This window comes from Onychomys torridus, chromosome 2 (assembly GCF_903995425.1).
Source record: "Onychomys torridus chromosome 2, mOncTor1.1, whole genome shotgun sequence".
Lineage (NCBI taxonomy): Eukaryota > Metazoa > Chordata > Mammalia > Rodentia > Cricetidae > Onychomys > Onychomys torridus.
The window spans coordinates 135,544,565-135,565,914 of NC_050444.1; the positions used below are offsets into that span (position 1 = coordinate 135,544,565).

General features: G+C 51.2%; 1 protein-coding gene across 2 annotated transcripts in view; it reads left to right on the forward strand.

Moving 5' to 3' along the window:
• Rims3 (regulating synaptic membrane exocytosis 3) overlaps positions 1-18,963 on the forward strand; it is a 40,259-nt gene extending 21,296 nt beyond the window's left edge. For both annotated transcript variants that reach the window (XM_036177775.1, XM_036177776.1), the window contains exons 3-8: positions 2,672-2,919; positions 7,707-7,848; positions 11,274-11,383; positions 13,305-13,406; positions 13,643-13,782; positions 15,565-18,963. In XM_036177775.1, the coding sequence (XP_036033668.1) occupies positions 2,703-2,919; positions 7,707-7,848; positions 11,274-11,383; positions 13,305-13,406; positions 13,643-13,782; positions 15,565-15,783 (930 nt within the window). In that variant the 5' untranslated portion in view covers positions 2,672-2,702 and the 3' untranslated portion in view covers positions 15,784-18,963. The remainder of the gene's footprint in view (positions 1-2,671; positions 2,920-7,706; positions 7,849-11,273; positions 11,384-13,304; positions 13,407-13,642; positions 13,783-15,564) is intronic.
• The last annotated feature ends 2,387 nt before the right edge of the window (positions 18,964-21,350 follow it).

The window sequence follows — 21,350 nt, forward strand, 5'->3', positions numbered from 1 at the left end:
AAGGAGACCTTGACTCACCCCCTCTATTCAGCCTTAGTTCACTGGTCTAGCAGGGGCCACGCTCACAGGACAAGTAGCCGTTCTCAGCAGTGTGGGGACTGTCTTTCTTGGCAGCCAGAAAAAAGCCACCCCTCCACCTTCATTTCCCTCCCCATCTCCTACATCCTCTCAAAAGTCAGACTCCCTCAAGCAAAATGTCCTGACCCCTGGGATGCCCAGCTAGCCCAGGAAGAGACTGGGTGCCAACGTAGAACAAAGAGGGTGCAGAGAATGAAGGGGTGATTGTCTTACTGTGCCTGAGCAGAGCCAGCTGATGCGGCTGTGGACCTAACAGCCAAGTCATAGCTAGAACTTTGTAGCTGGAGACCACGGTTCTGGGGCTGGAGAGACAGTTAAGTGGTTTAAGGACTGGCTGGGCAGACATGAGTGAGGGCTGGATTCCAGCTCCCCGGCTGGTCTAGCCAAGTGATTGAGCTCCATGTACAGTAAGAGACCCTGTCTTAGAAAACAAGGTGGAGATTGATGATTGAGGGAGACTCAATATCAGCCTGTGGCCTCCACACATGCACACACAAAGAGACCCCACCTCTGTGTAAGACAGGGCCACTGACGCCTGCCATCCCCTCCCCCAGAGTGTTCTCGGAGTCCTCTGTCCTCCTCTTCCCTGGCTCTTATCGTAACCACCATTAAATATTTAATGGTATAATTAGTTATTTACTGTCTGTCTCCCCTCCTGGACTGGAGGTCTTGGGAGGGCAGGACCAAGTGGACCTGGCTCACTGCTGTATCCCTGGCACTCAGCCCTGGCCTTGGAATTTTAGGAAATTAAACATTTGTTGAATGCAGTTAATGAGGACAGTAAATTTTTATACTTTGGAAAGGGATTTGGCAATATAATCCAAGGATGATTTTTTTTTAAATTCCTAATATCAGGCAGAAAGCTTTTAGATATAATGAAGAACACCGATTCACACTGGCCTAAGCAATAGAAAACACATTCTTTCTGAACTGAAACCAGAGAAAAGCGGACTCCAGGTATGGCCCAATGTTCTCCGTGCTGTGTGCTGTGGTCCTCGGCATCGCTGGCCTGCATTTGGGCTGTAGCTGGAGGGGTATGGATTGGGAGGGAGCAGGCCTCTACCACTCCTAAAGTGAGCTGTTTGAGCATTGGTCAGATGCCCTCCTCCTGAACAAATGACTTGCTGAGGAGAAAGCCATTCACCATTCACCAGTGACTTTAAGCTAATCAGTGTCTGCCTCAGAAACAAGACATGGTAGCAGCTGGCCAAAACCATTGTCTGCCAGCCAGCTGCGGGGGGGGGGGGGGGGGGGCTAGGAATTTGGGACACCCCCCATCATTCTCACCCCCCGTCACCCGCCAATCCGTTTCTAAGGAAATCATAACCAGTTCAGAAAGATGTTCATCTCAGTGTTTGCTTGTTTTGAGACAGGATCTCACGTCGCCTAATCTGGTGACCTTGAACTCCTGATCCTCCTGCCTCCACCTCCCAAGTGCTAGAGTCACAGGTGTGAACTACCACGCCTGGCTTCAATGTTTATTTAAAAGAGAGGATCGAGAAACTTGGATCAGATTCAGGAGGTAACTGCACTGAAATATTTAAGTCAATTATGTGCCGTCTGTACAAGGGACGATTACAGTGGCATTAAAACATTTATACAAAGTGTTAATGACATTGGGAAATGCTACGATGTGATGTCGGATGAAAAATCCCAGATTTTAAAATCATATTTACAGTATGAGTCCAATTATTTTTTAAACGCACAGAACAGAGCTGGGTTAAATGTTGACGGCGAGGCCTGTCTGAAGTATAGGAGACTGTGATTCTCGACTCCACTTTAGGCTTTTCCGGGCCAGCTCTTCTGTCCCCCTCTGCACAGACTTCTGTTCCTGCCCTTGTCACTCACTGTGAGCGCAGCCTGCCTTGGCGCGGTTCTTCACATTCTACACACAGTCCCTAATTTAACCCTTAAAGCCAGCCTGTGAAGGGAAGGGGCTTTGGTGGTTTTGTTGTTTGTTGTTGTTTTGCTAAGGCATTTGTGGAAACTGCAACATGTCTGGTCACGGTTACCCAGCTAGTGGATGGAAGCCTTTGGAGTTCCACCCCAAGCCTGTCTCTACTGCCAAACGAAGTCGTCTGCTGCTTGCCCAGAGCCAGGCTCTAAAAGTTCCATTTTTGTTCTCTGGGGGTTTTGTTTTATTTGGTATACTACAATTTTTAAATTACATTTATTTATTTAGTGTGGGGGTTAGTGCGCATGTGCCACAGTTTGGGTGGGAAGGTTAGAGGTCAACTTTTAGCAGTTGAGATCCCTAGGACTATGCAAGTTCCAGGAGTAGAACTGAGGTCAGGCTTGGCAGCAAGCACCTTACCCACAGAGCCAGGTCAGGCCTTGGTTCTGATTGTTGTAAGGCTGGGAGGACGGTTGGGGGGTTGGGGTGGGCTCACACCCCAGGCCTCATACACAGGAGACAAGTGACAGTGCCCACATTTTATTGAGTCAGACTTGGAGATTTATTCGTTCATTTCATCCTTACCACCTCAGAGAGACCTGGTGAATGACCCAAAGTCACATAACCAGGAAGTGGGGGAGTAGCAGGAGAGTCACAGGGATGTGATGTGGACTCCCTTTTTCTCCCACCCACCTTCAGAACTGCCTGAAGGCCTGCCGCCCCGAGGACCATGTTTAACGGGGAGCCTGGTCCAGCCTCAGCTGGGGCCTCTAGGAACGTGGTACGGAGCTCCAGCATCAGCGGCGAGATCTGTGGATCCCAGCAAGCTGGGGGTGGGGCCGGGACCTCCACGGCCAAGAAACGACGCAGCAGCCTGGGTGCCAAGATGGTGGCTATCGTCGGCCTGACCCAGTGGAGCAAAAGCACACTGCAGCTCCCCCAGCCTGGTGAGGGGTGTGGGCACCAGGGAGGGGGGCAGGAGGGAGGGAAAGGGAAGTGGGGTGGTGTTGAGTCTCCATCAACTAAAGGTAGATGCACACTTTGTGGGTGCTTTATGGGCCGGTGTGTGTGACATTCTGTAGTCCTCACTGGCAGGCAGGAACAGCCCAGAGAGGGAAAGTCAAGTGCTCCAGACTGCACAGCTTAGGGTGGTGGAGTCCAGACTCAAGCCCTAGTTGTCCTTCCTAGTTCCGGCTCTTCACATGCTGCCGCCTCCACATACTGACTGGTGCATTTATCAGATGTTGTTTGAAACAGCCGTGCTAAGGGACCCCACACTTTTGTAGACGGACATCCTCACAAGCCTGTCCTAGTTGTCATCCCTCAGTCCCCTAAGGACAAATAGCCCTACAAATATAGTCACACATAGGTACTGTCACAAGAGAGACACACATACATGGCTGCTGCAGTGACAGATCCAGAGTGTTCGTTTGCTCATTACACTGTCCATGGCTGCAAATGAACTCTAAATACAGTTCTCTGAACACAGACAAAAAGATCCACATCACTTAGATGCACATGTGCCTCACAAAGCTACACATGTGCCTTAGCCAATACATTCTCACATATAGGGTATGCATTTTCAGACATCTGGCTACAGAATTCCAGTTATGTGATTCAGACTTGGGGGGAACCCACCTTGTCTCACACAGCCACATGTGGCCCCCACATCACAGAGGAGCCCTCCTCTCTACCCAGACCTCCATTTGTGGCATTGGTCCAGACACCAGCTGGCTTTGTTTTAAAATCTCTTCCTGCTTATTTTGCTCAGAGTAACAACTTCCCCCAAAAACCTTCAAGTAGGCAGCTGGACGGGGGTGGGGAAGGGTAGAATGCTGGAGCATCCAGGGAGGATGCTCATCAAGACGCCCCATTGGGGCTGGTATTTGGGGGTGCTTCTCCGGACCTTAAAATAGATTTTTACAAAGCTGTCTACAGGAACACGGGGGATGGTCTTTTCCAGCGCTCAGGCTCCCGTGTGCTTTCTGCTCAGGGAAAGATGAGATGGGGGAGGTCTTGAGGTCATTAGTACTTTTGGGTGGGCAGTGTAGGCTTGAGAGCAGAGAGCAGGAAGATGGGAAGTTGGACTGGGACAAAACCAACCTGGGGGAATTAAGATTAGAAAGGTCCTGGAGGAGCTGGGTGGTGGTGGCAGATGCCTTTAATCTCAGCACTCGGGAAGCAGAGCGAGGCAGATCTCTGAGTTCAAGGCCAACCTGGTCTACAGAGATCCAGGGCAGGCACCAAAGCTACACAGAGGGACCCTGTCTCAGGAAAAAAAAAAAAAAAAAAAAGGTCCTGGAGGTGTTGGAACCTAGAGGTCTGTGTCTGGTAGTATAAGCACCAGAATCCTGCTCCAGCCCCAAAGATGTCTTGTATGCAAAGTGACTGGGAGAGACAGTCTCCAAGGCCTGAGTCACTGGGAGTCATTGCAGGGATCTGCTGTTGCTTCAGACAGCAGCAGGCTGGGATGGGAGCAGATGCCAGGAAGACCTGCTACCTTGGGGAGAGACGAATGATGCTAGGGCCTCTGGATGCCTTGTCTTTGTGGTATGTAAGGGCATGACTAAAGGCCTAGAGTCTGGGGCCAGAGGAATTGCCCAGATGCCTTTCCTAGTGCAGGTCCCTGTGAATCATCTAATCACTGAATGTCATAGCAGGAAGGGCCCTCGAGGTCATCCAGTCTGATGTACTCATTTATCTATGAGACTTCCAGAGCCTGAGGAGAAGGCACTTCCCTGGGGAATGACCTCAGGCTGGCCTTTGCAGCCACACCCCAACGTTTACTAACTGGACAGTTCAGGCAAGCTGCTTCCCTTCTCTGAGCCCGCTGTTTGTTTGTTGAAGACAAAATATATGCTTTATAGATCTATCCAGGGATTAAATGAGATAGATGTGCAAAGGTACCCAGCCTCTCATGAATGGCACATGAGAGACACTCAGCAAAGTGTTGATATTAAAAAAAATGTACTTTTATTATTTTTAATTGTGTGCATGCAAGCTTTGAGTATGCCAGTGGTTCAGCTTGGAGCATCATCCTGGCTGGGAGACTCTGGGACTACAGGCAAGTATGTAGTGAACTCACCAGGGATTGCCGCTCTGAGAAAAGACCCCAGAAGGGTGCCCCTGTTGCCCCAGTGGAAGACTTGATTCCCTGTAGGGCTGGGCTATGGGGAGTCAGGAAGAATTCCTCTCCTAGGCCTAGCCCTTGGAGCTAGATCTTTTTTTTTCCCCTAAGAACCCCGCCCTGCTAGTTCATAGACACTTTAGTCTTGGTTCCTTTGCCCCAGTTCACACAGTGCAATGTCTAGTCGGTAACACCCTCCTCCCTCTAGTCCCGTGCCTGTCTGCACTCCCTCAGTTTGCCATCATTCTGCCCTAGTGCAGACCTCCAAAATCTCACCCTGTGCTTTAGAAGGCTTATTCTGGCTTCATAGATCTCCATGGAACTGCCAGAAAGTCACTGTCTGGTCGGGACTCAGCTTCTTCTTCTGTAAAGTGGAGCTAACGATGCTCTCTCCCAACTTCCTTTGAGATCTATCAGTTCTCTAAATTGTGGGAGCAATAAAGGGTGAGATCAGAGTTTTGGGGTCCTAGGACCTAAGTAAAATCTGGCCTGGCATTAATTACGCTGAGCCTGCCAGGGGGTCATGCTTGGTGGAAGCAGACTTCTGGACATCGAGTACCAAGGACAGAGCCCTTCCCTTCTGAGCCAAAGAGAGTGTTGCTTCAGGCCATGACTGCCCCTCCTTTGTATGTGACAGGACAGATGGAATGGCTTCTGGAGTCTTTCTCTGAGGAACACTGGATTATTGCAACCACATAGATCAGTCAGTTCTCTAGAGAGAAACACCATAAAGTTATTCCCTGGGTCAGCTGGGGGGGATTTCTCACTTGATTTTGTAAGACCTTTCCCCCAGCACTGAATACACACAGGAGTTTAATCTCTGCTGAGTCACACCTCCAAGAGAGGCAGCATCTAGAAGGGGAAGTGTCATGTCAGGCAGGGAGTCTGAGGGCCTGGTGGCTAGCCAGCTCTTTGGCATCCAAACCCTGGACTCTTCATCTGTGAAATGGTGGAGGGGCCTGGAGAAGTACCTCTGACCTTTCAGGGTTCTGCGCATTTCTCACTCATGGCCGCTCACACTGGGTTGGGCAAATCTTATCTAAGAAGGTAATTTCACTTCCAAATGGGCCAGAGCTTTCCCAGGCTCTAAAAGAGCGTGTGTTGAGGGGGTGAGGATGTGAGGGGGAGGCAGGGTGACTTTCAGTCCCACCACCCCACGGCCATCTGTCTTCTAACTGGGTTAGAGGGGATGAGGCAGTTAGGAGCCACGGACAGAGAGAGTCTCATGGTAGGTCACATACCATGTGTGGGTGGACATCACTATGCGTGGTGAGTAGATAACCTGTTTGACAGTGTACACTGTATCCATGTGAGCCTGGAGGGCATGTGTGACTTTGTATAGACAGACACATGGTATCATACATGAGGTTATTGTATTCATATATGTGATAGTCAGCACTCCTGTGTGTGTGTCTTATGCATGTGTAAGAGAAATATGCCTGAACTAAACTAAAATGTCGTGTGTGTGTGTGTGTGTGTGTGTGTGTGTGTGTGTGTGTGTGTGAGAGAGAGAGAGAGAGAGAGAGAGAGAGAGAGAGAGAGAGAGAGACCCAGATATGCTGGCTATTCTGATAGCTTGCGCTGAGTTTAGAGAACACATCTTTTTGTATGTTGCCCCTGTTCCCGTCACCTCCCCTCTACCACCTTATCTGCTGGCATTTGCCCTCCTGACCGTCTGTCATCCAGTGGGGACTTCCTGAAGGGTAAGTGGGGCAAAATAGGAAGGACAGAGGCCTTCTTTCCCCAGCCTCCTATTGGCTGCCTCAGGGATAAGTGTGCAGTCACCCTGCCCTAGGCACCCTTGCAGGCCATTCAACTAACCATTTTCTCGGGCCTGTAACTGGTGGCAACAAATGGCCCCTTTGGTACAGACTCTGTCCGAGTGCCATTTTCCTCCCCATCAAGTTGCTCAGCAATCAAGCTTTAGCAGGGGAGTCCCTGCAAAACCCCAGCCTGGCTCCCCCCACCCACCCCCGCCCAGGAGGAGAGCTGTCTGGAGGGACCACACTGCAATGCTAAGGAGGTTGCCATGGAAACCCAGGCAGGCTGGCATGCTACTCAGAGAGGGAAAGTGCCCTGTGTTTCCTGCAGGGCTGAGGAGGGGGCTGGGGGTCCCTGAATAGAAGGTGCAGAGACAGGGAAGGGGTTCTGCTGTGGACCTTCTCAAATCCAACTTAAGCTAGCCGCGCAATCTTGCCTTCCAAGGTCCAGCTTGACGCTTGAGATGCTCTCCTTTTTAGACTTACCTTGAGAAGGCCAGTTTCAAATGGTCAGGCTTCCTTCCAATGGGCGTTTTTCTAGGGCAGCAGAGGTGGGTTTTGGGGTCTGGTAGGAATCCAAAAGAGGGAAAGTAAATCTGGAAATCCCAGAACAGACAAACTTTCCAGAAGTGAGAGGCAAGAGCAGCTCTTAAGTTTGGGGGCTGAGGCTGAGCAGAATGGGAAGGCATTACCCTGTGCCAGGACAGGGGTCAGCTCGGCAGTGTCCCAGCCTCGGCAGATGCCCGCCTGCTTCTCTGTCCAGAGCAGCATGTTGGTAGCACTCTTTGAGAAGCCTACACCACGTTTTGACCTTGTTCCCTCTCTCTTCTTGGGTTGGGGACCCCAGAAGGGGCCACTAAGAAGCTGCGCAGTAACATCCGCCGGAGCACGGAGACTGGCATTGCAGTGGAGATGCGGAGCCGGGTCACGCGCCAGGGCAGCCGGGAGTCTACCGATGGGAGTACCAACAGCAACAGCTCCGAGAGCACGTGCGTGCACCTGCCAATTTGGTTTCCAGCCAAGATGTCTGCTTACCTCCCTGCCCCAGCTTCCCCTTCCCTCCCCTAGCTGTCTGGGCCCTGGGCCCAGGTCTTCCCATGGCTCCCAACAGAACACATCAGAGGACCTGGAGCACATCATCGGTTCTTTTATTTCAGGAAGGATCTTGGGTTTCCTGCCTCCCATCTCCCACCCTACCCCTGCTCCAGAGGAGACGAGCAGAAAGGAAAATGTGACCCTAAATTCCTTTTAAGCCTAAACTCATTTTCATGGCTTGGTTGTGCGAAATTATAAATCTTTATAAATCACCTTGCTTGGAGATTAAGGAAGAAAATTGGAGTAGATCCATGTTTTTAGAACAGTCACATCTTACCTTGTGACTCATAGGCAGGAAATAAGATCGCTGTAGTGGGTCAAAAGCAGCATTCGAGAAAGAAATAGAAAACACAGGTGTAGCTGGTGCAGCAGGGTGCTTTCAGGATGTGCATAGGTCAGCAGTAGGCTGCAGTGTTGGCAGGCCCTTTGCTTTTTGCACGTGAGTTGGAGTAAGCATTTGAAAGTCACTGCTTAGATACCCTCCAGATCTGTTCTAAATTGGAGTTGGTAGATTTTCTGCTTCTCTTTTATCAAGGCCCTATAATTTCCAGTCTCAGGATCCTGTGGCTTATTTAGTATTCAGTGATTGTCCTTACTACTGTACAGGGAACTTTTGGCATCACTGTGGGATTGGTTCCAAACCTCCCATGGATCTAAAACCCACAGCTTCTTGAATCCCTTAAGTACACTGGTACTGTGTTTGCATACTCCCTGTACCCATCCTCCTGTATAATGAGGTCCTCTTTTGGTCACCTGTAACACCCAGTCAAAGCTAAATGCAATAGTGATACTTGTTATACGGGTCTCACTATAAAGCTCAGGCTGGCCTTAAATTCCGAATCCTCCTGCCTCAACCGCCTAAGCACTGGTATTATAGGTGTACACCCCAATTCCCAGCCTAGGCTGTATTGTTTAAGGAATAATGATAAGAAGAAAATCTGTGCTCAGTACAGACAACCCTTTTCTTCATACTTTCAATCTGTGGTTGATTGAATCCACAGATGCAAAACCCATGGATACAGATGGCCAGCTGAACCTTCTAACATGGAAACAAGTAGCCATTAGCATTTACTACCTCCTGCCTTGTACGGAGCATTGATGGGTACCTTAGGCTAGTGAGCCCCCTCTCTGGAAGCCATGTGATCATTTAACTCTTGTGCACAATCTGAGTGAATTTGGAAACCACCCACGTCTCCATACAATGAGGGAACCGAGGCTACTGAATGGCAGGGGCTCTCTACCCACAGGCACAATTCTTAAGACACAGGCCATTGTTTACACTGAGGTCACTTGATTCCATAACCTTTATTCATAATCTCCACACTGTACACCAGTCACACACACACACACACACACACACACACACACACACACACACACACCCCACGTGCCCTAGTTCTGAGACTTTGAGTCTACATCTCTTTTTTCTTCTGCGGTCTCATTGTCATAAGAATGTGACACCAGGGATGGGTGGGGTGGTGCACACCTATGATCCAGCACTTGAGAAGCAGAGGCAAGACCAAGAGTTTAAGGTCAGAGACTTAACTACATAGTGAGTTCCAAACTGGCCTGGACTACAAGAGGCATTATGTTAATCAAAGAGGGGTGGGTGGAGAGAGGAGGAAGGCCAAGAAATGAGAGGGCTGGGGAGACAGCTCAGTCTTGCTGTACATGCATGAGAACCGGAATGGGGGTCTCCAGCACCCATGTAAAAAGGCTGGATGTAAGTGTGCACATGCCTATGACCCCATTATTGCAGAGACAGGGATAGGAGGATCCCTAGCACTTGCTAGCAGCCAGTCTCTCCAAATCTACAAACTCTAGGTTCAGTGAAAGATTGTCTAAACAGTTAAGATAGAAAGTGATTGAGAAGGCACCCAATGATGACCTCTGGCCTTGAAGTCTCCTCTTGAGGGTGGAAGATGAGGCTTGTAAGAGAAATGAAGGTTCTGTCCCACAAACCTATTGCCCCCCACTGCCCATCACTAACCACTGGAGCCCCCACTCCAAACTGTCCATCAGGGATTCTTCTCTGACCCACCTCTCATGGCTGCCACTAAAAGATCTGCATATTCGATTTCACTGTGGCCCCTAAGCAAGCTGTCCCTGTTGGCCGTACCCAGAACATCTGGGGCTGAGAACATGATGGCAGCCGCAGAGGCAGAAGTAAAATCCATTGCCATTTGTTGTACCTCATGTGTCTAGATCGTTTCCCCCCACCAGCCCCCGGTGAGCCAGGTGTCATCCATGTTGCAGACAAGGCCAGTCTCTTACCTCTTGGAAACGTCTTTCATCTGTGAAATTGGATAATGGTTCCTACCACACAGCCTGGTTGTAAGGATTAATGATGGAAGGCACGTGGACGTTCAATGCGCTGCTGGCGGCGGGCCCGCTTTCAATCCCTGTCAGTTTTTCTTGTTACTATTTCCAGCCCCTCCCCTCCAGTCACGGACCACCCACGATTACCTGCTATTCATCTCGACCTTAACATCGTTAAGTTATTTTGGTCTCAGCTGCCGTTTTGAGAACCACCTTACCTTATTGATTTGGATTTTAAATTTCTGGTTTAAAAAAAAATAATCAAACCTCAGTTCTTGGAACTTATTCCAGGCAGTAAGAGTCCATCCAGCTTGTCTCTCGTTCTTGGCTTTGGCATGCTCTCATGAGGATGCCCTGCCCTCTAACAATTGCTTCAGAAATCTCTGGGGCTTGGGCTGGGTTGTAGCTCAGTTGGTAGCATGTCTGTCCAGCAAGCATGAAGCTCTGGGGTCCGTCCCTAGCACTGCATAAGCTGGGCATACTGGTACATGCCTGTAATCCCAGAAGGCAGAGAGGTATGATGATCAGGAATTCCAGGCCAACCTTGGCTACATCATGAGTCTGAAGTCAGGTTGCAATGCCCAAGTCCTTGTCTCAAGAAATAAATAATAAAAATAAGGATCTAATGCCTTAAATATCTTCATTAGTCTCTTTAGTAATATTAAAGTATCTTTTTCCATGCCAGATACTGTAGGACCTGCTTGTTACCCACTTGGGAGACTGAGGCAGGAGGATTGTCATGAATCTGAGGCCAGTCTGGGCTACATAGTGAATTCTAGGTTAGCCAGAAGTTAGACAGTGGGACTGTCTAAAACACAAAGTCTGAAATATTTTCCTTCAATATGCAGAAATGAGCAAGTGTTCACTCCCAGTTAGAGTAACCTAGTCACAGTGTGCAGGCGAGAAATGGAGGCACAGCTCCCCAGATGCAGGGCCTCTGCATCCATCCCCACCGCTAACTCCCCTGCTACCCTCACATACCCTGTGCTCCCTTCTGCAGGTTTATTTTCCCCACACGGCTTGGAGCTGAAAGCCAGTTCAGTGATTTTCTGGATGGCCTGGGACCAGCCCAGATTGTGGGGCGACAAACATTGGCCACACCCCCCATGGGTAAGTCTTGGAAGGACAATCAAGGTGTGGGGGACCCAGCAGTGGGGCCCTGTGCATGGTAGGGTAGGCAGCAGGAGGGGCCGGTGTCCCAGCCTTCCTCTCCTCACCGTTCAGCAGCAACTTTCCCAGCCTGCCCCCTGCCCCCGTCCCAGTCACCCTCCCCTGCTATGTAGACACTGTTCGCTCCGCTCCTGTTGATTTACCTTCTCTGACCTTGGAAAAGTAAGTCACAACCCTTCTTTGAGCCTCGATTTCCTCATCAGGAAAATGGAATCAGTAATTCCTGCTTTAGTTCTCCAATCTCACCACCCTTTCTGAGCTCCTGTTAGATACTTTCTATAAAGCATTTTAATGTTCTCCTTAGGAACTGTGGCTAATTGGACTTGGTACTCCCAACAGCGTCTGGCACCAAGGGACCTTTAGTTATTTTCTCATCTCTTTCTGGCTGCTAGGAAGCTCCTCTCAAAGCCCACATCGGGTCCTCAAGCCTTGCCCTCCCCCGTCATGTTCAGGCAGGCTTCCCCATCAGCCTGGCCTGAGCTTTGCCTGATCCAGGTGTCTCTACTCAACCCCATCCTGATGGTTCTTGACCTTTGACCCTCACAGCAGAAGGGGGAAATGAATGCAGACAATGGAGCTGGGATTCAGTGCCACATACAGAGTCCGAAACAGGCACAATCCTTCCTTCCTTGGAAGAGGGGTCCACAAGACCCTCAGAGTCAAGGTCCACTCTCTTCTGGTCCTGGGTATTGGATTTGTTTAATTCTGAGATTTTGGTTGGTACTGGAGCCTGCTCATTATCTCAACCCCTTATCCCTACACATACTGAGAAGTGCCAGCCACTTCCGTAATCTTTACTGACCCATCAGAACCTAGAATATTTTGTGTGTGGTGCCCCCTTGTGTTCCAAACCAGGAAAGACAAGTGTACATTCCCGTTAGGCATGTGATAGATTGAGACCCGTTGGTCTCCTTGCCAAGGTTGGGAATCACTGGAGGGAGGAGGAGGAATTTCAAGGTGTCTCTGAACATGGTGAATGCCTGCCCCCAAAGTATATCAATGCCAATAGTAACATGATGGTTGAATGAACTCAAAGTCTTATTTAATTTTCTTTTGGGGAGGGTGGAGATCAAGTTTATAATTCTACACCCATTTGAAGAGTGTTCCAAACAACCACTATATAGTTCTAAACTTAGCTCCCCCACAATGAGAAAGCTAAGAGCCCCTGGAAGTTAGCATGACTGAAGCCCATACCTTTTTGTATAAGTTGTGAGCTCTTGGCTTTCAGCACAAAGGTGCTGGGGGCCCGCCCTGCTCCCTTTGTCCAGGGTCAGAGAGGTCCTGGCAGGCTCATAGCTTGGCATCTCTTTGCGTGGACACTCTCTTGGTATCTGCTTGGCATATACTAAAGAGACTGGCTGAGGGCTGCTGTGTAGGCTCCGCCTCCCAGACTTGCCTCTTCTATGTAGCGAAGCAGAAGCCCCTAGTCCACCAGACATAGGTGAGAGTTTGGTAGCCCTTAGTCATGACCTGAGCATGTGTCCCTTGAGGGCCATTCCCCCACAGCCTATCACACTGTTTCTTAGTCCCTTTGAAGTGATCTTTTTTGGTTGTTTTGTTTTGTTTTTCGAGACAGGGTTCCCTGTGTAGCTTTGGAGCCTGTCCTGGAACTCACTCTGTAGCCCAGGCTGGCCTCAGATTCACAAAGATCTGCCTGCCTCTGCCTCCCGCGTGCTGGGATTGAAGGTGTGCGCCACCACCGCCCGGCTTGAAGTGATCTCTTGAGAGCAGTTTCAACATGTGCAGCTTGCTCTGTCATAGTCCCTTTTCAGGGACCCACCCCCAAGGTTGGTGGTCTCCGGTTCATCTTCCAGCCTGCCCCATCTGACCTCACCTGGACTTCCGTTCTTTTCCCTTGCAGGAGATGTGCACATTGCCATCATGGACCGGAGTGGCCAGCTGGAGGTGGAAGTGATTGAAGCTCGGGGCCTGACCCCCAAACCAGGCTCCAAATCCCTCCCAGGTGAGGCTGAGCAGCTGGGAGATGTGAGGAAGGGTCTTGGCAGGGATGGGGTACTAACTAGCAAGTCCTCAGCTCATCACTGGTGCCCTACAGCAGTGTTGTGGACAGTGATTCACACCTTGCCTGGATGGAAGGTTGGTGAGCAAGCTGGGCCAGCTCACACCCACCCCCCAGAACCACCTGGAGGGTGGGGGCAGGCTATGGCATCTCTCCCAACCATGCTCCTTCATTTTTAGCCACCTATATCAAGGCTTACCTGCTGGAGAACGGGGCATGTGTAGCCAAGAAAAAAACGAAGGTGGCCAAGAAGACTTGTGATCCCTTGTACCAGCAGGCTCTGCTCTTTGACGAGGGGCCCCAAGGCAAGGTTCTGCAGGTCAGTGTTCACAGGGTAGACGCTACAGTTCAGGCCAAGCATTGAACCCGGTGCATTCATTTACATCGCCTCTTCTTTATCATCGTGGGGGTGGGTACCCGTACATTTGGGAGGCATACATGTAGAGGGGGGTCAGTTCTCTTTCAACTTGACGTGGCTTCCGGGGATTGAACTGAGGTCCTTCAGCTTCTGTGGAAAGCACTTCACCTGCTGGGCCATCTCACCAGCCCCCTTTTTCTCTCTCTTCCCACTTCCTTCCCTCCCTCTTCCTGGTCCTCTCTGTGTTTTAATTTCACAGCCCATGCTTTTGTTCCCCAACAATTCATAGGGTTTTGAACAATTGTGAAATGGCTCCTCATCCTCCCAGCTGGGCAGGAGAACCAGGCTTTATTTGCTGGCCGTCTCCATTTCCCTGCCTCTCCCCCCTGTGCCTTGTCCCTCACTGGGTGCTGGGTGTTGCTAGGCACTTTCTAGAATGAGTTATGTCTTCCTCAGATATGATCCTGGAAAGGAGGTGTGGTTTCCCCATCTTGCAAACGAGGAGGCAGGGTCTCAGAAAGACGAAGGGACTACTCAGTTGAGCAATGAGCCGAACTGAGCCGAAGTCTGGGTGACTCTCAGGCCATCCAGCTCCTTGAGAATGAAACAATGTATGGGTGGCTTTTCCTGAGGAGCAGGAGGGAGGGGTGTTGCCTCATTGCACCCCTTCAGTAGATGAACCTGAGTTCACACGGGCCTACCTGACTTTCTTGGCTCAACTGCTTGACACTCATTGTGGTTAGGACATGCAGAGAAGAGATGGCCCAGAGGTCAAGAGCATGCACCACTATTGTAGAAGACAGTTCCTGTCACTGATGTCAGGGTGACTCACAGCTGCCTCTAGCACCGGCTCCAGGAGGTCCCAGTGCCTCTGGCCCCTGTGGGAACCTTCACTCACATTTAAGAGTTTGCACGTAGGCAGACACTCCCCCAGTTAAAAGTGGTGGTGGCTTGCCTTGTCTGAAGCCTGGCTTGCTTATTTGTAACAAACACCCAAGATTCATTTTAAAGGAGAAAAGATTACTCTGGGTGAGGTTTGGAGACTCAAGTCCACTGCCAGTTGGGGCTGTGGAGACAGCTGCTCACCCCGGGGCACTTGGAAAGCTGAGGAAGAGCCTGGAATCCCATAATCCCCTTTCAGGAATCCACCTGTGATGTTTTTAAGCCTCCAGCTTGTCCAACTCACAGCAGGCTGTTCCTTGGAGCTGTGATGGGGTTCTGTCCTAAGGGCCCATGGGGCAACAAGCCAAAGAGCTGCAGAACCCTGGGATTCTGGGGCAGAGGCCCAACATCAGATGTCTGTTTTTAAAAATGTTTGAGAAAAGCATTGAGCTAATCTCTTCCTGCTTGAATCCCAGATGGAGACAGTCAGGGCAAGGGGCTTATTCAGGCCCACAGCAGCCAGCAGCAGGGCTGTGGCTATGACCCAGGCCCTGGACACGTCTGTGGAGAGAGCTGCTGTTGGGGGTGCTGGGAGGTCTGGAACCAGACCCACCCAGGATCTAATCCCAGATCACTGTTGGGCATTGTGTTGGTTAGTTAAACCGCTGAGCCACAGGGGAACAAAAATACTTGAAATAACAGTTGAGATGATGCATGGCCCCCATAGGACAGTCAAAGTACATGCCCATATTGTTTTTAATTCTGACTCTCCCATCTGTGCCCCCAGGAAGCTGGTAGGTCCTGGGCCCACTACCCAGTCCTGGAGGTTCAGTGCCTCACCCGTCCCCCTTCTCCTGCCAGGTGATCGTCTGGGGAGACTATGGCCGTATGGACCACAAGTGCTTCATGGGCATGGCCCAGATCATGCTGGACGAGTTGGACCTAAGTGCCGCTGTCACGGGCTGGTACAAACTCTTCCCCACATCCTCTGTGGCTGACTCCACACTCGGATCCCTTACCAGGCGCCTGTCCCAGTCCTCTTTGGAGAGTGCCACCAGCCCCTCCCCCTCATGCTCCTAAGGACCTCACTGAGGACAAGAGGCCAGGGGCTGGTGGGGGAAAGGAGCCTGCTGGTCACACCGCCCCCCGCCCCTGTACATAGTTTCCACGTCTTTCTGGACCCCTCACCCTGCTGCATGCCTGTTGGCCGCTGGGCTTGTCCCAGCTGGCAGTGGAGACTGTAGTGTGTGTCTGTGTGTGTGTGTGTGTGTGACCACATTTATATTTGTCCATTTGTCTGGGTACAGTCAGTCCTGGTGACCACATGGACTGCAGTCCACACCTCTGTATCTTGCTGGAAAGAATCCAAAGGGACATCATGTGGACACATCTTATCCCTGGAGTCTCCAGGGGTGGAAGTACGGGATGTGGCCACTGGTGCCCTTGCTTAGTCCCAGCCTGGTTCTTGTCTTCTGGTCTCCACTTGGTTTCCCGTCCTGTCTTTTGTCTCCTTGCCTCTCCCAGCATTGCTGCTCTTTTTTGAGGAATGTAGCATCCATTGCAGCTGACCATACCTGGTGCCCTCTAGGAATCCAGTCTCTTCTCCCGACCCCGGCCGTGCTGGTCATCATCCCATTGAATGCACTCCACAAGCATGTGGCATGCTCACTCATTGCCCAGCCCCCAGGAAGACAGGATATCTGGGGAGGATGGGCCTTGAGAATGTTTCTCCCTGGAGCTGGTACCTTCTTACAGGCCAAGCACAGGAGAGCTGAGTTCCAGGGTGCTGGCCAGACACACTAAAGAACGTGCTGTGGCCTGTCCTCCCCTCTGCTGGAATGCACTCCAGCATGCCAAAGGAGCTCCCCCAGTGGGCCCAGGGGGGTTCCTATCAAATCAGATGGCCTTCTCAGGCATCAAGGATGGACCTGACCCCTTTTGGACTTATCCTTGAGGGAGCATGGCTTGGTAAGAGGTGTCATGGGTAGGGCTGCTTGCTGAAGTCAGGAGGGCTAAGGCTGAAAATGGTTTTGAGCCACTGTCAAGAACCCTGTCTGGCCTGGGGATTAGCTGCATGAAGCATTCTTCCAGAGTTCTGCTTTCTTTGCTCATCTCTAGACACCAGTCCCCAGCTGGGGTTCTGACACCCCAGGGCCCCAGCCTCCTAGCTCCATGAGCAGCCTGGCTCTGCACTGGAGAGTGCCTCTGTCACCAGCTCTGTACCAGCAATACTTACCCCTCACCTCCCTGCCTTTCTTGAGTGGCCCTTGCTCCTCTGCACAGTGGCCTGCACTAGGCGCCCCAGCTGCCTCCGCTTTACTCCCCCATTCCCTTGTCCGGTTGGGGCTCCTCCCAACCACTGAAAACCCTGTTGGAGGGACTAGTGCCTGGACTTGAGCCTGAGATGGCTGTTAATACTAAAGGCTAGCTCTGGAACGCCGTGCACGTTCCTCTCCTCTTTAGCTATAGGGTGGAATTGGAGGCTGTCTGGGAGATGGCAAAGCCGCCCGGGTCCATGTCCAGTAGGAGGGAGGAGGGGTGGGGGGGAGAGGAGGGGAAGGCTCTCTTTCTGCCTCTCTTCTAGCCCATCTCCAAGTGTGGCCATGCCTCTAGCCCAAGTACCTAGGCAGGGAGAGCTACCAGGGTAACTGTGAAAAATCCTTGGCCTGTGTGTGAATTCTATTTGTACCGAAGCTGGGGTACATAAAGCCATCCCAGCCCAAAAGACCTCCCTGTAGTCAGAGTCCTGCACCCTCCTTGCAAAGAAAGATAGTGAAGAAGCCCCCACACAAACTGAGGGTGAGGCGGAAGACAGTGAACAGGACTGAGGATGTCTGTGCAGGCAGGTGAGTGGGGTAGTGGCCAGTGACATTCTCTTGCCAGCCTTGCTGGCTGGGATTGTATGTATCTCCCAGGTCACTAGACACGAGGCAAAGTGCTCTGGCCTCTGAGCCTTAACGGGTAGCGGGCAAGGAGGAAACTGGCTTGCAAAGGGCTTTTTTCATCTTGCTTGTGGTGTGTGTACCTGTAAAGCAGTTATTCTCTGGGTGGTGTGAAAGCCATCTGGAGTGGAGGAGGCTCAGTAACCCACTGACAGCATAGACCTTTGCTGAGGTAGCACTGAGTCACCTCCAGAAGTGGGAACTGCCAGCAGAGGGGCTTCCGGCCTTGGAGTTTCTCATTTAGGCGGCTTAGCAAGGGGATGATGATGTGCTGGGAGCTTATGCTGACCTGCCTGCCTACAGTCGGTGGCTGTAAACTGCCTAGGAGATGACTTGGCTGTCCCACCCCTCTCATGGAAGGTAACCCTCTCCCCTCAGTTGATCTTGAATTCACTCTTTTTAACACTAAAGAAGTAACCCCACCTCGATTCTTGCCCACACATGTGGGTTGTGTAAGGCTAGTACGTACATGTGACAGCGGGGCTGGATTTAAAGGTCTGTTTCTCAGCACCCTGGCTGCAGGGCTCCACTGGGATGCCATTTTAGAGATAGCCCTGTCTCAGAAGAGGAGCGTGACTTGCCTGGGCTAGGAGCGATCTACCCTTTGAGGAAAGGACAATGGGTCAAGAAGTAACTGGGTCCTTGTGACTTCCCTTCCCAGCGGGCCACCTCACATGACCCCTTGCCCCAGGTGGTCACAGGAGTGGAACTCAGTTGTCCCATCTCCTCTAGGCAGGCCAGATTCATCAGCACTGTGGCTGAGACGGGTTAACTGTGCAGCCAGCGCTGCTGGGCTGTGGGCAGTGGTAAATGACTCAGAGCATGTGGCTCTGTATTTCTGCCCTGCTCAGCCTGTCCCACTTTTTAACAGATTCCTTCCCTACAAGGAAGTCAGAGATGGGACTCTGTGATGGGCAACATTCTCTAGGAAATGGGCCAAGTCTTGGTTTGACAAGAGGATATTTGGTCCTTTGGGGAAGAATCCATTCCAAAGGCTCTCATCCAGTCTCTCCTCCCACCCAGCTCTACTGAGGATCATCTATTCAGCAGGTCCTGGGCCGTGCCAGCATGCCATTGGGTAGAGGGAAGACCAAGGAAAGCTCTGGGGAGGCAGGGGTGGTGGTGCCTGGTGGTCCTGCACTGGGGTCAAGCTAACTCTCCCAGGGGCTTGACCCCCACCAAGGAAGCATGCCAGCTCTTCCTTTACTGCCAGCCTGGGGGAGACCAGCAGCCTCTGTTTTGTTTTGTTTTTTAAAGACAATTGAGCCCTCCCAGGGCATTTCTTTGGAAATGAAATGTAGCACAATCCTCAACTGTGTTCCCAGGAGCCCTGTCATACCCAGGGGCCTCACACTGCAGATTCTGCTTCCCCGGGGACCCAGAGCTCCTGATACCTCATGTTCTCCATCACCCTTGCCCTAGGAAGCAGTGGCACCCCAGCAAGGCTGCTCTTCTGTGTTTCTCCAATTGCATCCAGCACTGTGCAAACTCTTTAAGAAGTTGCTGCCTTTGACCGAGGTTGTTCTCCACAGTGTGGGGAGATGTGGTACTTCAGGTGGGGCCTGAAATCTTGTCCAGCAGCATTTCCATAGTGGCCACGGGGAGGTGGACCAGAAGAGGCCTGCTTCCCTACCACCTCCTCTTCTCTCCTGCTCCTCAGTTGTCTCCAATGTCCTGACACATAGACATTCTTTTGACTGTGCCCCCTCTCCTGCATCATCTTCTGCTGGATGATCAGAGAGGAGATGGAAATGTAGACCCTTTCCCTGCCTTCTCCCTCCAGTCTGCTCTGCTTCTAGCCCAGGTCCAAAGAGGCTGAGGAGATTAACCACCATCAGAGAGCAGGGGAGCCCCATCCAATCAAGTGTGGCTCGATGGTGGCCAGATCAGCCTGGCCAGGCTGGGAAAGGGTCATTTTGAGAGTGCCTGAGCATCTCAGAGCAATGTCAGTGATGCCAAAGAGAGCAACTTGGCCTCCTTGGGCACCAGCTCTGTCGGTGGAGCTGGACAAACACAGGTCAGACGTTGGCATGCCCAAGGGAAGGTCCTTGTTCTCTGACACAAAAGGGCTTAATCTTTAATGTAGCAAAGCAACTCCCCTCCCCCAACCCTGAGTGTGGGCTTCTGTGGGCCCAGCATGGCTGTGCCTGTAAGAAAAGCCCTGTGAATGAGAGACCTTGTCTTCTCCCTGGGGCCTAGTCTATCTCAGCAGGTGCTCCTTGAAAAGCCTGAGTGCTGCTTTGGAGAAACTGGCTCTGGCTGGACACTAGCCAACAGGGACAGGGCCTGCCAGGAAGTCCATACTGATGCCAGGAAGGGTCCCTGGACCTGAGAATACCAGGGACAACTGAGCATCTGCCCCATTAGCCAATGACCTGGACAGGGATGGCTGTTCTTTACCCCTTTTTTTTCCCCTCTTTTTGCCAGAAACTGTGACCTTATGTGAGACTCCTCACCGGGCCTTGGCATCCTCATCTGTAAATCAGAGCATTAGCTAGTTGCTCCATGGCTTCCCCCATGCTTCAAGAGTCATGGCTTGGAGTTGATGAGGGTGGTGAGAGGCCAGGTTCATCTCCCTTGGTTCTCATGCTGGGAGCAGGTCCTCCCTCATTTGGGCCATGCTCAGATACTGCTCCTGACAAGAGAACCCCAGAGCCTGACAAGTGTGGCTTCACCTCTTTGTGATTTGTCCACCACCACCCCCTTCTGCCACTCTCTGGTCTTGGTGAGAAATGACTGTTTCCAAGGTGCCGTAATGTCACCACCTCAGCTGAATCCTGAGTAGGGCCAGTCCTCATTCTGCTTCTAGATGACAGCCCAGGAAGAGTGGACACTCAGAGCCTTTTAAAGGAATTCTCTCGGATGGGACGAGAGACGGAACTTCCACGTATTTGGCTTTTTAAAACCGCCTCTCCCCAGATGTCTTCTCCCAAACGTTATCTCAGAAGGCAGAGTGGTTGCTTCCTCAGGGAAAGCAGACCCAAGACTTCTAGCAAGTCCTGTAGCATGGAAACTCACAGAAGGCAGGAACCCCTTTTTTAGAATTTCCAAATGCATCCTGCGAAGAGCGAGTGCGAGCGCTGTTAGGGACTGACAAGCACACTGTTTAGATAAGAAGTAATTAGCCTTTTATACCTGAGCGCTCCGCACTTTCTGTGTGCAGCGTCTTTCCAACCTGTGGCTCCTGGGTGGCAGGTGGACAGCTGGGAGGGAATGCCGGCTGTCTCATGTGACGTCCTTGCCAATCCCCTTGAGGAGAAAATTCTTCACACGGCTTCTGCATGTACAGTATTTGGGCAGCAAAAAAAAAAAAAAAAAAAAAAAAAAAAAAAAAAAAAAAAAAAAAATTAAAGTTCATTTGAAATTGGTTTCATGTGTGGCTTTCTGAGGCTGGGCTTTATTTTGGGAAAGAAAATGGTTCTGAGTAATTAAAGAGAAGGAGGATGCTGCCTTGGCTGAGAGGAAGAAAAAGGCAGAACCTGGGTCTGTGACCTCTGCCTGGGAGCTTGGTTGCCACAGTGATACTCCTGAGCCATGGGATCAGACTGGCCAATTGGCTTCCCAGTGTGGTCTCCCAGGGACCCTTGCTTACTGGCCCTCAAAGCTTTCTGTCTCCACGGACGCTCAGGGCACAAATAGAGTGGACAGGAGAGAGAGGCATAAGGCTGACTCTGCCACACCTGATAGAAACAACAACCAGAAGTC